This window comes from Stylophora pistillata, chromosome 1, assembly GCF_964205215.1.
Source record: "Stylophora pistillata chromosome 1, jaStyPist1.2, whole genome shotgun sequence".
Lineage (NCBI taxonomy): Eukaryota > Metazoa > Cnidaria > Anthozoa > Scleractinia > Pocilloporidae > Stylophora > Stylophora pistillata.
In genome coordinates, this window is record NC_142519.1 from 22,096,797 (window position 1) to 22,112,219 (window position 15,423).

General features: G+C 37.2%; 3 protein-coding genes across 3 annotated transcripts in view; 2 read left to right on the forward strand and 1 right to left on the reverse strand.

Annotated features, from left to right (window-relative positions):
- LOC111345419 (ADP-ribose glycohydrolase OARD1) overlaps positions 1-1,582 on the forward strand; it is an 8,084-nt gene extending 6,502 nt beyond the window's left edge. The window contains exon 6 of the mRNA XM_022952694.2: positions 772-1,582. Coding sequence (XP_022808429.2) covers positions 772-990 — 219 coding nt within the window. The 3' untranslated portion in view covers positions 991-1,582. The remainder of the gene's footprint in view (positions 1-771) is intronic.
- A 1,974-nt stretch (positions 1,583-3,556) lies between these two features.
- On the forward strand, positions 3,557-11,673 carry LOC111345427 (uncharacterized). Its single transcript, XM_022952704.2, has 4 exons — positions 3,557-4,351; positions 5,330-5,434; positions 5,759-5,867; positions 9,015-11,673. Exons 1-4 carry the CDS (start codon positions 4,100-4,102, stop codon positions 10,187-10,189), a joined length of 1,641 nt encoding a protein of 546 aa, XP_022808439.2. The 5' UTR covers positions 3,557-4,099; the 3' UTR covers positions 10,190-11,673.
- On the reverse strand, positions 11,214-14,991 carry LOC148741703 (rho GTPase-activating protein 1-like). Its single transcript, XM_088744369.1, has 2 exons — positions 14,934-14,991; positions 11,214-13,915 (listed from the first exon to the last, which is right to left on the reverse strand). Exons 1-2 carry the CDS (start codon positions 14,949-14,951, stop codon positions 13,742-13,744), a joined length of 192 nt encoding a protein of 63 aa, XP_088600495.1. The 5' UTR covers positions 14,952-14,991; the 3' UTR covers positions 11,214-13,741.
- Between the last annotated feature and the right edge of the window lie 432 nt (positions 14,992-15,423).

Consider the following 15,423-nt stretch of genomic DNA (forward strand, 5'->3'; position numbering starts at 1 on the left):
ATGCGAAAGCTAATGATCGCCTAAGATAAAAAGTGCTTTTTAAAAAGAGAAATGTTTACAGACGACTTAATTGAAGTACTACTAGAGCTACGCGTAATGTCAATTTGGAGACTGTTCCATAACTTGGGAACACATACGTTAGATGCGTCATCACTGCAAGATTTCAAGTTTGATGGAGGAACTCGTGGATTAGTTAGTTAATGACCTCAATCGCCTACAAGGGGGGCATACTTGTGAGGCAGATCACGGATGTGACACAGAGCAAAGTTGTAAAGAGTCTTAAAAGTGATTAGAAGTAATTTAAAAACAGTACGATGTTCAACTGGAAGCCAATGAAGCTGTTTAAGTAATGGCGAAATCTGATCAAACTTGCGACCGTCTAAAATTAGGCGAGCTGTACAAGCTATACAATTTGTAATTTGTGAATGAAGCGGCGAGAAAGAAAAAAAAAGTAAAGAGTTACAGTTATCCAGTCTTGAAGTAACAAAGGCATGGTCGGAAGACACATAAATTCTGATACCATAAATATTACGAATGTGAAGTTAAAGAGGACTAGCAAATAACGGTGATATGGGCGCACCTTAGATGGGAGAATAACAGTATCATCATCGACTTTAATTGGTGGAAGCTGTGGAGAAGCTCTTCATCGCGTTATTCACGCTTTTGTTAAGAATTTATATCAAATGTACTGAACCTTAAACAATTTTGAACCCTTAACTTTCTCAAGTGCTGCTGAAATCGAGTTGATAATTTGTTATGACTGACTTGCAGATCACCAGAGAGAACTGGTGGGACCATGCCACACCCTCATCAGTGCGCGCCTGTTTGATGCAGTTGAGGAAGCACTCCCAGGAGAATAGAGTTGATAAGTTGGCTATTCCCCGCTTAGGGACTGGAGCTGACAGAATTGATTGGCCTTTTGTAAAGAGAATTGTGGAAGAAGTTTTCAAGGAAACAGACATTTCAATTACAGCATACACATACAGATAGTTTTTTTTCCTATCCGGCATCAATGGAACTGCTAATTTACTGATATTAAGGAATCGAGGACGAGGCTGGAGCGAGAATGCGTGGGGTGGCCAAGGCTAACACTCTTTTCCCGCTGAGTACTAAACGTAAACTCGTGTCTCTTTACGTTGTGAACAATGTCACTGAAAAAGATCTAAACTTCAATGTGTAAAGTTTAAGTTTTCTTGTGCAAAACATGTACATGAACTGCTTTTTTTCACGTTACTAAGTCCCTGTCTTTCGTTAGCTCGCATTTGAAAGGTTGCCCATAGACTTTTTCATGGACATGTTAAAGGAATTAAGTAACAAGATACTGATGAGTAGTCCTTTTTGTCACACAAAATTTCCCTCTTTATTGAGGAAACAACACAATTAGGTGCTTTTCAGTCGAGAGTCCTCAAACCATAACCGAAGTAATTACCACGCAACCTTATTGCCAGGGCCTTGTCTCTTACTTGGGAACGAGGCTGATCACCGCGGCAAATCAGAGCAAAGGAAGATATGCCAAACGGCCAATGAGAACTCAAATGAAAACCATTAAATTGCTCGGAGCGCTTGTCCGGCGCCTAAATGACCTCTTCGTTCTGACTTCTGATTATTTTCTTCACTACTAGAATTCTTTTCTTAATATTACTTACAAGCTTTGATTCATCCCCAGTCGTCTCGTACTGTTCTAAAGCTGTGAGAAATCGGAACGAGTTATAAAGCCACACAGGGAGGGGAAACGAAACCCCAGCATGTTCACAAACCTAACACCAACCGTGACTTGGTCACGCGTGTTTATCCGCGCCCAGGCTCTCTTATAATCACTTTGAGTTATGGCCGGTCAATTTCGATATGTACGAATTCTTTGGCTGTTTTCATAACTTTGGTTTTGTAACTTTGGTGGTCGTCTCTTTTTTTTTTCAGTTTATTTCCGTAAATGTGATTGTGAACAAAAGGCTCGGAGATACCTTTCAGATTCTTCGTTTCCGACAGGTGCATCTTGCGACAGGTGCCAGTATTGCGGAAATCCACAAATTAAATAAAACTCTGAAAATTTAGGGTTGAGATAGGCCAGAAGCCCTTTACGCATTGACAGAAGCCGGAAGACATCAAATCTTAAAGAAAAACAATCGATGGTGTCGTTGTGTAAAAACTAGAAAAGGCTGGGTCAAACTACAAAGCGAAGATCTTTGATCAATATATCTTCTTAGACGGTTTGTTGGGTGGTATCGCTGAGTATTTTTACGAGTTGTGCCGTATTTTGACAAGCTCGTAGGGCGTTACGAAATGTTAAGTAAGGTCTTCATTTTTTAAAGGGTGAAAGTTTTTAAAGAAACTGTGGTGCTACGTCGGTGGGGGTAACAAGATAATTGCTTATATCAACTAAGTTGAAATTGTAAATTGGCCACCGTAACGAGTTAAAAAGCTGAAGTTTGGAGCGTTAGCCCTTCGTCGGAGCGAATTTAGTTTGACCCAGACTTCTACACAACGAAGATCCCATCCTTGCCTTGTCTCTCGGCACCTGACAAAGCGTTTTAAAGTGGGTCTTCGTTTTCTAGTTCAAGATCTAAATAACATTTAAAATTTAAAACGGTTCATGTAGAGGAGTGTTCTTTGTTTTCTATTCATGCTATTTGATCACCGAGTTTTCGTGCATGATTTAATCTTGGGTTCTTCAAGTTTTCATACCGATGTTAATTTTTTTTCCATCTCTCTTCGTAGTCTGTCCGTTTAATTTTGAATCCAGGATATGCCTTGATTTGTTGCACTTAATGGTGGAAACAGGTAACTGAAGGGCAAAACTCCTCGCTTTTGATATGAAACCTAGAGGAAAGTGCTCAAATTTAAAATTTTTAAAATAATGGTCATGAAATCTCGTTTTTCTTTGGTACGCATTCAGAATTACTAGTTTACATTTCGGCTGAATGCAACATGAATTGCTATTCCTTAAATTCTTACAGCTCCAGAAGAAAGTGTACCTTACGTGACCTGCGTGAAGCTTTCCCGAGAGGGTCTGGGAATGAGTTTAAATTCACGTGTTGATAACTGAATAGCAAAAACACGTGCCGTCTACGAGTCGTGTGATTACTTCTTTCCGCATTTAAAGCCATACTTAAAGCGAATGAAAAACTTCGTTTGTATGGTAGCCCTTTGAAGTTTCGACAAACCATTTACGCGAATGACTTAACAATAAAGGAAGGAAAGAACATAAACATTTGTTCCCCAATACTTAGTCATTTTGTCTTGATGTTTTCTCTTGGCAAAAGGAAAATTTAGGCGATCCAAATAACTAAATATAAGGACTAGGCAGATCTTATACTCCTATTTAAAGAACCTTTAATGCATTGCGCACTTTTTGTTTCAGCAACTTTTTGCTTTAAACTAAGTTTTAATTATTTTCCACTGGAGACAGGGCAGAAATATCCTTTTAACGTGTACTTCCGGTCACGAGCGGCCGTGAATTTCGTGAGAGGCTTGGGAGTGAGTCGACGAGAGAAGTCAACACGAGTACCGATCCTCACGCACACCGGAAATTATACACTTCAGCTTTAAAATCGAATGCAGAGTAAAGATCTTTACTTTGATTCACAAATCTTACTATTTGAACTCTGAAATTATTGAAATTTTTTTGTATAAACGATTTGCGGCTATTGGTTTAATTTAGGACACGAGTTACACGGGTTCGGCTTGGACTTATCGGTTACTCGCTCTGTTATATAACGAAGGGGCAGATCCTAACGCGTGTACTAAATTCTGGTCTCGTGTTTTTACGCGAACATGTGCCGTAGAAGAAACGTTCTTGCTTTGGGTCGTTCTAACACTTGTGATGTCTTCAAATTGTTATCTGAATCATCCAGAAATTCTCTAGAGACTAATAGATACGAAAGCAGGTTTTGCCATTAGTCCACGTTAGTCCACGTATAAACTTCTGAAGAACTCTCCGTGAAAATCCTCACTAAACACTTCCACCACGGCTGATATCACTAATGTCAATTCCTCCATCGATGAGTCGGGAGGTTCTTTCCGTCCTTCGACGCCGAAAAAGAACTTTGGTAAAGGTAACCTGAAATCTCAATCAAACGCCAAGCGATCCGTAAATGTTGTTATGGAAGATGTTTTGAATAGTTTAAACGATTCCAGCGTCAGTGTTTCCAGTGACACATCTGAAAGCAGCTTTCGTCCGTCAACTCCAATGAAAAGTCTCGAATCAAGCATTTTAAAATCGAACTCCAAACGATCTGAGTCTGCTGCTACCGATGATACCTTAAGTTTAAATGGAGATCAGTCACAGTGTGGAGAAGGAAACGAATCTATGTTGGTACAAGCTACAGGACTGAGGAAACAAAGGGATCGAGGGGTACGTCTCTGTTTATGCATGAATTATAGAAAGTTTCGTTGTCTGGTGCTGCAAACCGTTGGTCAGTTTTGACGTTGCAGTGACCGTTGAAAATAGTGTTCAAGTCTTGAATAGACTAAATGATGGTTGTGTAAAATTTGTTGGTATATGGCACAAGATTCCCAATTTGAAAGTGTAGGGAGCCGACGTGTATCGAACACGACCCCTTAGACCCCACAATAGACAAAATTATAAATTATCCTCATTTCATTTATTAAATTAGAAAACATTCACCTGATAAAGTTCTGACAGTTTCAAATTTAGTTATATTTGTTTGGAGAACGTCCTAACTCGATTCTTTTTCAATGTTATATAATTTTGTAATTTTATTCCTTTACTTTACTTTTATTAATTTTTGATTTTACATACATTTCCAAAGTCCTCGGTGCATGTCTTATTTTTCGTAATTCCCACATCTACACATCACTTGATAAAACGTGGGAGAATATCTTACAGCTATTCAGCTTCTGAGGCACGATGGACTATGATTCTTTACTGTTCAAATGTGTATTCAGTATTCACATAAGAGCTTTTGAAAAACAGGTTGTGATCTTTAATGACGTTTTCATCCAAACCTACATTTATCTTCACTGTTTGAGAATTCTTGAAGGGGAATTTTTAGTTTCAACACAATCTGTTTAGACCTCTTTCATGCATACAGGTGTAGAAATGTATCCCAGCTTTTGGTCTAAATATAACAAGTTTTAACTCAGAGGAAGGAAAAGAATAAATTTAAATCTAAAAGATGTTATAAAGATGAATTAAATTAAATAAAGGGAAGTGAATTTAGACCCCAAGGGTAAAGAAATAATTACTTGGTCCTTTTTTTCTTTCCAATTATAATTTATTGCAAAAACTTGAAATGAACATCTTGGGTGAAGTGATAAATGAAATGAAAATGGAACTTAAGGAATTCAAAATTTGTTTGTTTGTTTGCAGTCTGAATGTTCTCACAAAGTGATTGAAAAGAGGCGTCGAGACCGTATCAACACATCGTTGGGGGAACTTTCCCAGCTGCTTCCAGCACAGTGTAACAGCAAACAGGTAGGTTGCAGGCATGAACGTTCAAGTTATGGAAGGTATTCTGAGCTACTGTAATTAAAAAAATGCTACCATAAGGTGGTAGAAAAGGGAATTTGAAAGGACTTGTAATGATGCAGAGTCTCCTCTTTGCAATGGTTATGATGCTTATAAATATATCTCCTTTCATTAGTTCCCTTTGTTTGCTCTTCAGGATTTTCCCATGTGAGGAAATAGCATTTGAAAACAGTTTTACTTTGTTGAATTGTTATAAGAATGATATTTTACAGTTGATCACCTGTTGGCTCTATTAATAAGATGATTTTTTCCTTGATATCAATTCAACAGGGATCAGGAAAGCTTGAGAAGGCAGAGATTTTGGAGTTGACTGTGGAGTACTTAAAGGCTCTTCAAGGTCGTCTGGTTGAAAAGCAAGAGAAAGAGATCAAACCAGAAGGTGGGTTATGTAGTAGCTTTAATGCCTTTGAGACCAACTTTCTAGTTATGAAGTCCTTAATTACAGTCTCTTTCAGATATCATGATAATCATAATGAGAGAAGCCAAAGACTTTGAGGAAGGATTCTTTAGGGCATGTAAATGATTCAATGATAACAGCTTTGTTGGTTAGTTAGAGCACCATCTGCTTGAAGAATGGCCTTTTGCATTTACTGTGCAAGCACGAGAGGCACTAAAAGTAATGAATGAGGCACTAACAGAATTTGTCATATTTCCAGTTATGCATCTAGAAATTTGACACTAATTCAGGAATAATATAGGGTACAACTTTGCTTTAAAATGGCTTCAGAAACTTGATAATTTTTTGTTAAAAAAAGTTCAGTTTGAAATTCTTTTGATAGTGCCGGGCTCTTCTGTTTAACTGTTATGTAAGAAAGAGGCCACGATATTTTAATTTTTCAAAGATAATAAATTGGATTTGTTTCTAATTCCCAATGAGGCTGCACACCTGAGTTCCTAAATAAAGAAATAAACAAAGCAGTTTTGACAATTACTAAATATAACAAACCTATTTATAGGCCTTTAAATAAATGGTGACAGCTGTTCAGGGGGTTTGCATCGCATTTTTGAGCACAAACTCTTTTCAACCTGGGTGCACTGCTTATGGCAGGCCAAGAAAGACAATTGAAGGAATTAAACTACAGTGATAAAGCTTTAATATGATGTATATCATGTTCTGTAAATGTATATGTCATACCCTTTAAGGGGCCAGTGAAGTTGGAAATTGGCCTCTACTTTACCTCTGGGGAAAAGACACAAAGTACATTACATGTATTTCAATGGGTCACTATGCAGACTTAATATAACCTAACAAGAAATTTATATTTTCAGAGATAAAAGGACGATCTGCTAGCACACAAAATTTAAAAGTGGGATTGCATGGCATTGCAGCATACAAAGTTGCATAATTTTATGTCATTTTATGGGGGGGGATCAACAGCCATTTAGGCATATTTTGAACTGTTTGATTTTTTTTTCAGAGAAAGTACGATAGAATGTTTTGATATAGTTATTGAAAAGGTTCATTAAAAGCCGGTCTTTTAGGTAAAATAAAATGAATGACTAATATCACCAGTGACTCTGAACCATACAAAAGCCACTATTGACTTGTTTGGTCTGACAGTCTGGGTGGGCATTTTCAATCTCTTTTTATACTGCACACCTGATGAATTCTTATATTCAGCTGGAAAGGAAATGTTTTAGTGAAAAGGAAAATCAAAAACAATTTGTCTCAGCAAGGGTTTCTGATATCCTGATGCGCAGGAAGGTTATTGGACAATTTTTTGGAAAATAAAACGTTTGAAGGAACAGTTAGGTGTTGCATGAATTTGAAATGATGATAATCTTGCTGGTGACGAAGAGAATGGGGCTTACTGTATTTTGCGAAACGAAATGAAACGAAACGAGTAAACCTGTACTGTATTTTGCGAAACCAGCTCTTCGAAGACTCTAGCGATATATAACTTATTTCTTCTGATTCGTAAACACAATTCGTAGATACAACTCGATGCAGTGATGATTTATAAATAAAGACTTTGAGCCAGAAGGTCAGTTCGAAGTGTGCCATTTCGCAAATTACAGATATGTAAATCTGTAATTTGCGAAACGAGCTCTTTGAAGACTCTAATGATATGTAACTTATTTCTTCCGATTCTATAACACTTTTCGTAGATACAACTCGATGCAGTGATGATTTGTAAATATAGAGTTTGAGCCAAAACGTAAAAAGTGCACCGTTTCGCAAATTACAGATATGTAAATCTGCAATTTGCGAAACGAGCTCTTTGAAGACTCTAATGATATGTAACTTATTTCTTCCAATTCTATAACACTTTTCGTAGATACAACTCGATGCAGTGATGATTTGTAAATATAGAGTTTGAGCCAAAAGGGAAGAAGTGCGCCGTTTCGCAAATTACAGATATGTAAATCTGTAATTTGCGATTAACGAGCTCTTTGAAGACTCTAATTCTTTATTAAAAAATCATCACTGCAGCGAGTTGTATCTGTGAAAAGTGTTATAGAATCGGAAGAAACAAGTCACACATCATTAGAGTCTTCAAAGAGATCGTTTCGCAAATTACAGATTTACATATCTGTAATTTGCAAAACGGCGCACTTCTTACCTTTTGGCTCAAACTCTACATTAAAAAATCATCACTGCATTGAGTTGTATCTACGAAAGGTGTTATAGAATCGGAAGAAATAAGTTATATCATTAGAGTCTTCAAAGAGCTCGTTTCGCAAATTGCAGATTTACATATCTGTAATTTGCGAAACGGCGCACTTCTGACCTTTTGGCTCAAACCCTTTATTAAAAAATCATCACTTCATCGAGTTGTATCTACGAAAAGTGTTATAGAATCAGAAGAAATAAGTTACATATCATTAGAGTCTTCAAAGAGCTCGTTTTGCAAATTACAGATTTACATATCTAATTTGCGAAACGGCGCACTTCTGACCTTTTGGATCAAATTCTTTATTAAAAAATCATCACTGCATGAGTTGTATCTACGAAAAGTGTTATAGAATCGGAAGAAATAAGTTACATATCATTAGAGTCTTCAAAGAGCTCGTTTCGCAAATTACAGATTTACATATCTGTAATTTGCGAAACGGCGCACTTCTGAACTTTTGGCTCAAAGTCTTTATTTATAACTCATCACTGCATCGAGTTGTATTTGTGAATTGTGTTTACGAATCGGAAGAAATAAGTTATATATCGCTAGAGTCTTCGAAGAGCTGGTTTCGCAAAATACAGTACGGGTTTACTCGTTTCGTTTCATTTTGTTTCGTTTCGCAAAATACAGTAAGCCGAGAATGGCATTAAAGTGATTTGAACTAATGGTTCTAATAATTGGAGGGTAAAACATAGAGAATACTTAAAAATGTTTTGCTATACCAAGTGTAACAACTAGCAAATGATGTATTTCTCATTTGTTAATGAGTAGCCCAACCAGAGGTTAAAAGGAGAGAAACTTGTACGTCAAATCACTTCTCACTATGTGCCCTCCTGTTTGGTAGCATTTGCTTCAACCTGAATTTATTTTGTAACTAACCGATGATCTTTCCAACTTAACCCTTTAAGATGATAAAAATTCAGTAAAAGCCACCACAGAACCAAAGAACAGCAGCACTGATACCGAAGTCAAGCCTGTCAATCACTTTGGAGGGTACAAAGACTGCACTGAAGAAGTCTTCCGCTTTCTGGTCAATGTGGAAGCTATGGACATGCAGCAGCCCTGTTTTCAAAGACTCATGGCACATTTAAGACATCAGATCCAGTTGATTGCCGAGTCGAATTCAGAAGATATGAATTCTAAAGGAAAAGTCAGTACAGAGAACGGAAAGCGCAACACATCTAAGCGAAGCTTTCAGGGGACTATCTCATCATCATCATCCACATCATCCAGTACAGGAGAAATGAGTGGAAGTGGAAGTGGTGGGAAAGCCAAGAGAGCCAGACTTCATGCACATCATAGTAACAATAACAAGGTACAGAGCAGCAGTAGCAATGGAAATAGTACATCTGGTGGCAGCAGTGACAATGATAACAACTCAGACAATGCCAGAGAAACCCAGAGTGATTCTGCAATATGTTTAGAGGATGACCTTTCAGAGATGCCAGGAAGTAATGGAAAAGAAGGTGACAATGGTAGCAGAACAAGTAGTAACAGTGTCAGCAGTGGAACAACAAACAGAAGTGTGAATGAAACCAGCTCTTCAGCCAATACCTGTCCCTCTATGCTTTCACAAGGAGGCAACATTCCACTGCGTGCTCCATTTGTGCTTCCTTCATATGCAGCTCCGACATATGCACTTCACCCAGCTGGTACCCATTACATTCCAATTGTCCTGCATCCAAGTGTACCTGTCCCTTCTGCTTCAACATTCAATGGTGCTGCACAGATTCCATTTGGGATGATGGCATCGGGGATGATGCCCCCTGGAATGATGCCATCTGCAGCGGGTGGAATGCCTCCTAACCTCCCATTTGGTTTCCCCTTTCCATATGTTCCTTCAGCAATGCCCCCTTATGGATATCAAGCACCTCCAGTAGGTTTTCCTTTCCTTAATGGAATGAGGAAAGATCTTTCAGGACAGGGTCAAACAGACCCAGGTAATGGAGACAATGGCTCTAATGGTGATGACTGCAGCATTGAATCACGCATCTCCCCTGAGAGTATTGCCATTCAGACAGATACACCTTCTCCAAGTAACTCTGGTAATGAAAGTTCACACACTGATGAAGGAGGAAGTTGAGGTGTACTGATCTGGACTGTACGACATAAGCTGTAAAATTTTGAAAACTTATGAGAAGTCAGTGGAAAATCTATTGTTATTTGGGGCATGGAGTTGATTTTTGAGGAACTTTATGACAGCAGTGTAATGGCTTTAAAATTTCGTCATGAAGTAGGAGATCCATCAAGAATAAAGGCTGATAGTTTCTAAAGAAACTGTTTGGGGCTGCGTTGGTGGGGGTAACGAAATAATTTCAATATATCAACAAAGTTGAAATGGTAAATTGGCCACCGTTACGATTATAAAAGCTGACGTTTCGAGCGTTAGCCCTCCGACGATGGGCTAATGCTCAAAACGTCAGCTTTTATAATCGTAATGGCGATCTAACAAGAAGCTTAGTAAACCATGGAGTTTTTGGAGTCTACTCTCTAAGGCCCTGTATTGATGTCTTCTGTTTAATACTGATTTTCTTATAAGGAAGCCAGAGCATTGTGTATGCTTCAGTAACATTTTAAAATAATATATGAACGCAACAGAAGGCTCATTATGATTTCACAAAGTATAATGAAGAAAGTGGTGTTAATAGTTTGGCATCTCTCAAGCCAAGTTTTACTCCTGTTCGTGTGTGTCCACAGTTTTATCAGAGGTAAAGTAGGGAAACTTTTAGGTGTGTCCAACACTACGTGTGAAGTGTGAAATTACTTTAGCATTTGCAATTATTTAAGCATTCGCAGCTCTCATATTCCTCTTACTATGGAGAATGATTCAATGAGAGAAAATTAAAGTCTGTAAGACGATTGAGTTGATGGCAGTGTGGCATGAATCTTACAAATGTTCATAAACCATAAAGAGTTCTGTGGTAACAATTATCTGTCCCAATTTTCACCTTACAATACATATCAAAAAATAACCATTAATTTAATTTGAAAAAAATTGTAGATAAGTTAGATGTCATGTTTTTTACTTCAAATGGCTTGATTGGGTTGTTTGTGCTAACTGCAAGCTCTCAAGGCCCCCAACTGTATCATATTTTTGTTATTGTGTGTTTAATTTTTTTTAATGACCAATACTGGAAGTTAAGTTTTATTTGTTTGCCTGAAGAAATTGGATGATTTTCCATAAATTTCAAAACTGATCTGTCATGGTGAGCAGTTTATACTTTTGCCAGTAGGTTTTAAATCTTGAGATAATATTATTAGTACTAGGAATAAAGTTTGCTATACTTATTGGTAACTTTGCTTCATATGTGCAAACTAAACTAAGTATCCCTGCTAATCTAAGTATCACTGATGTATTCTTGAGTACTGAATAGGATACCTCAACTCCAGAAAGGTTCAGGATGTGTCTGTCCATCAGTGGGAAGAGTAATTTTGAAAGTGTCACCTCTCAATCTGAGGTTTGCATGGTTAGCATTTAGTTATTTAACAACAGTCTCCTAACTTTACCTCAACAACTTGTAAATATGAGAAATAAACCAAATAAATAAAGGTTATCGGTTGAATTAAGGTTGTAAGAGTCATCTTAATGCCAATAGGAGTGAGGGTCATATATACATAACCAAAATAGCGGAATGAGATCATCATCTACTAAAAAGTGCTCAATAGCAGGGCTAGAGCTATGGATAATTATACTTCAAGATTTAGGTTACTTGAACTTTTACTGCAACTTTGAGTTTCATGCCTCTTGCAAAGCTAAGTAATCACTGTTACGTGGGGTGTACAGGGTCAGGGTTTCCCTCGTATACAGAATTTGTTTAATTGAAATTAGCCTGTATCCGTAATTGGATCCTCCTTTGTCATCCGCTAAGTTGACTTCGGTCGTGTATCTTTAATAGATCCTTACTTGGCTTTCATATGGGGTTATAGGCTTCCCCTACCCTGTCCTTGAAAATTAAGTTTCCCGGGAGACCACGTCTCCGATCACGTAATTCACATCTTCGATTGCCGTGTTGCCAGCATGGTTGTCTTGATGGTGTAGTGGTCATCACACTTGACTAGCAACAGGGGAACGTGGGTTCAAATCCCGCTCAGGGCAAATTTTCTTTTCAAACATTTATTCTATTTAAGTATGATTACTTGGGGTGTACAGGGTCAGGGTTTCCCTCGTATACTGAATATATAAAACAAAAAAAAAACAAACAAAGTCAATATCCGAGAAAAAACCTCTCAAAATTGAAAATTATCTCAACCCCAACCCAACCCCAGCCAAAATGAACTAGTTTACTGGGAGGGATGCTACAAAGCATGGGTCTGACTCTGAAACAGTGGACAAAGTCCAAAACAAATCCAGCCTCAAAAGAACTCAAGCAAAATGTCCACTTATATGCAAAGAGTAAGTTCCCCATGACTGGTAAGTCCAACCCCTTGAGCTTTTCATACACAGCCATTTGCAACCCACCCTTGGATAGGTAAGTGGCTGAGCTGCATGCAGGCACTAGCTTAAGCCCCTACATTTTATTGATATGTACACTGATACCATGCAGAGTCCTTCAACACGAGACCTATGTCCATTGACAACTTTGACTTTTGGACCCCAGCAATCTTGAGATTTTTGGTGCTCCCCTCACCTAGGGTTAAGAATAGAATCTAGCAAGTTAGAGACACTAAGAATAAGAGAAGTATTGTTTGGTGCAGTTCTTAAAACTGTGTTGAATATTGTGCCACTTGCCAACACTTAAAATGATGTTTTTTTTTGCCTGTTTATTTTTTTTAATAATATAAACAAGTAAAGGATGAAAAAGAAATTATTCACATCATACTATGGACATGCAAAACATTTGAACTAATCTACATTAGCTCCGACTCAGTCTTTATCTTTATTTTTTTCAATTATATTTTCTGGTAAGTAAATTAGGATGGAAATAAATTATATGATTATGATTATTATAGAGACGAAAATGGCAAATCTGACAAAATTTCATCAAAATTGTCAAAGACAGCAAGCTGATTTTGACTAACATCAAAATCGTCAATTTCACCAAGCTGCAGATTTCACTTTGACAAATTGAACTAAAATTTGCTAAAATTGTAAAATGCATGAATGTTCACTTGGTTTGGAAGAATTTCATCAAATCTGCCATTCTCATTACTGCGTGCATTTCTGGACATAAATGTCTTTAGAAGGCATTTGTATACCCAGTTCTGTCTTTTGAAAAAAGTACTGGTGATCTTCCTTTGTTCAATGACATTACTATCATTTCACTGTCATTATATATGATTATGTCCACACAAAAGTGGTGTCACTTAAAAGCATTTACATCTTGAATGATTTATGGTTCATCTCTGACATGTTTGAATGCAAGCTAGGAAAAAACATGTGAAAACATTGCTCTAGGGTTTTAATTTGTGGTAGCATTGGTGCAACCTGGTTCCTGTCAAACAGCTTCTTTGAGGTTAGGCCCATTGGCATCTGGTCCTTTGAGAACAATCCAATACTTCTACAAATGTCCAAAAACTTGATGCTCCTGACTAAACAATAGGTCTCCAACTGATAGTTAATGCTACTACACTCTGTATAGACACTTAATTACCTGATAAATTTCCATATCTGACAGGAATAATGTACATTCTGAAATCAGCTAGTTTCAAACAAATAACTAACGTTTTCCAGCATGAGAAGAGAGAATGAGTTTATCTGTGCCATGGCATCAAGAGAAGCAGCCTGAGATTTGGACCACACCAAGTTTGGCCCAAACACAATAGCCAAGTTCTTTGCTGTCATTTTATTGACATTAGAATGTTTTTGTACCTGTTAAGAAAGGGAAAAGAAGTTTATATCTACACCCTGTAACATCCTAAATATCTAATGTTACACTATAATTATACCAATGTGTAACATAGTTGGGGTCTTTGCTAATAACAACACACCAGTCTTGAAGGTGATAAAAAAGGAGGTAGAGACATCTTAGTAATACTAGACTACGTGTAGCAGCGCCACAGTTAACTAATGGGTTGTACCAACTGTTACAAGTACTACAATGTACTCCCACTCAGTGGGATGCAAGTTCATTCCAAAATTTAAGTTGCAGGCACTCAAGGTTGGAGTCTAATTCTCAGATGTTGCTACCTGCCCAAAGAGCAATTAGTGTAAATAGGAATGACTCATTCCCTTAAGGATAATGGCTATGAAATTAGATAAATCAAGTGTCAGTATCAATTAACTGAAGGCAATAAATCTAGATGGTTATTGTGCATTAGTATATACCACACAGGTGAATAGTTCTCATTCATGCTGATAAGCTAGTTTGGAGGTGATTAGCAAGTACTATTCACTTCTGAGCTGCCGAAGAGACAAAATCATGCATTAACAATTCAATTTCTAACCATATTGACAGAAATAAGCTATTTCTTTTGGTTGCTGTGTGGTGTACACTAAAACAACTATTTCAACTCAGTGTTGGTGAAATAGGGGATATTTACCTTGCTGCTTTGCAGTTCAGTAAATATACATCAGGTACGTGTTATTCACCTCCACTTCGGTGAATAATTATTAATTATCCTCTTTTTTGAATATCAAGTAAACTAGTAAGTATGGTGGGTGGTTAAATGTTTTTATCTGGGTGGGCCTTTCCCACTGTATCTCTTTTTTCCTTTCTTGTCTGGTTGGATTTTTTTTTGTTTTTGGCCATTTTCCCTACATGACACCTGTGCAGTTGCCTAAACTTACACTGAAAATGGTTGAGAAAAAAAATTAAGAACACAGAAATTGAATTTAAATTCTTTAAACTAATATTATTTATTAACTTTGGTAACACATGAACACCAACCTCATTTAAAAACTGCATGAGAAATTTTAACAAAACATAGTTCTCTTCTGGCAGCTTATGGCAGGCCAAGAAAGACAATTGAAGGAATTAAACTACAATGATAAAGCTTTAATATGATGTATATCATGTTCTGTAAATGTGTATGTCATACCCTTTAAGAGGCCAATGAAGTTGGAAATTGGCCTCTACTTTACCTCTGGGGAAAAGACACAAAGTACATTACATGTATTTCAATGGGTCACTATGCAGACTTAAAATAACCTAACAAGAAATTTATATTTTCAGAGATAAAAGGACGATCTGCTAGCACACAAAATTTAAAAGTGGGATTGCATGGCATTGCAGCATACAAAGTTGCATAATTTTATGTCATTTTATGGGGGGGGATCAACAGCCATTTAGGCATATTTTGAACTGTTTGATTTTTTTTTCAGAGAAAGTACGAGAGAATGTTTTGATATAGTTATTGAAAAGGTTCATTAAAAGCCGG